General features: G+C 58.1%; 1 protein-coding gene across 1 annotated transcript in view; it reads right to left on the bottom strand.

Annotated features, from left to right (window-relative positions):
- Positions 1-34: 34 nt before the first annotated feature.
- Positions 35-1,874, bottom strand: part of SDRG_09796 (hypothetical protein) — a gene marked incomplete at both ends in the record, with an annotated part of 2,326 nt that continues 486 nt past the window's right edge. Inside the window, 3 exons of the mRNA XM_008615748.1 lie at positions 35-163; positions 210-313; positions 407-1,451. Coding sequence (XP_008613970.1) covers positions 35-163; positions 210-313; positions 407-1,451 — 1,278 coding nt within the window. The remainder of the gene's footprint in view (positions 164-209; positions 314-406; positions 1,452-1,874) is intronic.

Raw genomic sequence — 1,874 nt, 5'->3', positions numbered from 1 at the left:
CCCGAGCTGTCCGTCGGTACGCCCAAGAGGTACGTCACCATCGCGAGGTGGCCTTTGTACGCCGCTGTGGCCAAGGCGGCGTGGGTTCGCCATAGACCGTAGATCTCATGGAGCCAGCGCACAACGTTCCAGTGGCCGGCGGTGGCAGCGAGAGCCATTGCGTCTTCGCCACAGCCATCGTGTCGGTTTTGATGGAGCCAGTCGAGCACGTGCATGTGACCGCGGTAGGCGGCGTAGACGATGGCGCGCTCCGAACCGACGCGAAGGCGGCTCTTGTGCAAGAGCTCGAGCGACACCAGGTCGCCGTTGAAGGCTGCCAGCTCCATCACTTTGCATCGCGTCCATTCGTCATGTTGACAGGGACGACGACGCAACGATTCGTTGGAGAACGGCCCCAACAATACACTTGAAACTTGCGAGTGCAGGTCGCAGGCACAGACAACTGGCGGCAGCCACTCCTCATCGCTGGGTCGTAGCGGGTTCTCTTGGTCGACGCAGTCGAGGATGTAGCGCAGCATTTCGTGGTCTTGCTTGGCGACTGCCAATTCCAGCACTTGGTTGGTCATTCGTTTGAGGTATCCACGCGAATAGACGTACTGCAGTGTAACTAGACTGCCCTTGTCCACGATGGCGGTGAACCCCGTGTCCGACAACTCGGTGGTCGCAGCGACGAGGTTGACAGCTTCGAGTGGCGTCGTACCATTGACACTGCACGTCTTGTGCTTGCCATGTGGTCGTGAAAACTGAAGCGTCGGGTCAACGCCTTCGGTGCGCTGCTCAAGAAGAAACCGAACGATCGACGCATGACCATTGACGGCTGCTGCCGTTGCCGCCGCGATCGTGCAGCCCTCGGTCCTTGCAGAGTGCAAGAAGATGACGATGTCGTAATGACCATTCATGGCCGCGCCGTCCATCGCGGCAGTGGTGCACGCCACGCCCGCCTCGTGAAGCCACAAGAGCAGTGGGAGGTCACCCGACATGGCGACAAGGTCCATCATCTTGGGTGTGGCCAGCGCTGGAAACTGCTCGAAGAGAAGACGCAGAATCGGACCTTGAGACGCAGCAGCAGCAAGCTCGAGCGTCGCTGATGTACACAGCGAGGCATCCCATCGCAGCCAGCGCTGGACGAGCGCCACGTCACCTTCGACAACGGAGAGATGATGCGCGAGGGCCCGGTCGTAGACATCCGACGAGACAAAGAGCGCGTGATGAGGCAGCTTGGTCGTCGAGTGTGGGTAGCGCTGGAGGTATGGCAGCGACGCAAACCGGGCGGGGACGTGGGCAAGGTATGCGGTTGGTGGGCGCTGAGAGAAGCACCTCGTGATTTGGACGGCGTCGGCAAGGCGCTGGACGACGGCTATGTCTCCGGGTAATCCCTCTTGATATGCGATGATGATTGCGACGAGGTCGGGCGACCGGAGCACAGACGTAGCCTCCCACGCGTCCAGCGCCTGGTTGGACCGAAGTCGCTTGGCCGACAACATCCCTGAGAGAGCAGCTCTTTGAGAGTGATGGTAGCTGTAAATCATCGGATCGTACGTACATTGAGCACGTACATTAATGAACTGTAATGTACGGCTCGATCAATCGAAATGTTTGCCGACGTTGGAGCAGGATTTCATCAAGAACAGCTTGAGCAAATGCACCATCTTGCTCGCATCAGCCTGCAACACAGTCTAACATTGTTAGTCTCCGTAGCTACAGTAATATCACGCGAGAGGAGTCATCGAGTCATGCGATTTATAGGATGACGAGGACTAGGGTGGCGAGCTAAAGCCCAGTCCACCGGACGGTTTGTTGTATCTTTTGTATCATCACTGGGCGACAACAGTAGCGTGTAAGAGAGTTAGCGAATTCATTGCAGACGTCGGACG

Source organism: Saprolegnia diclina (genome assembly GCF_000281045.1).
Source record: "Saprolegnia diclina VS20 unplaced genomic scaffold supercont1.32, whole genome shotgun sequence".
NCBI lineage: Eukaryota > Oomycota > Saprolegniomycetes > Saprolegniales > Saprolegniaceae > Saprolegnia > Saprolegnia diclina.
Note: the sequence above shows the minus strand (reverse complement) of the source record. Positions and strands in the feature narration are given on the sequence as shown.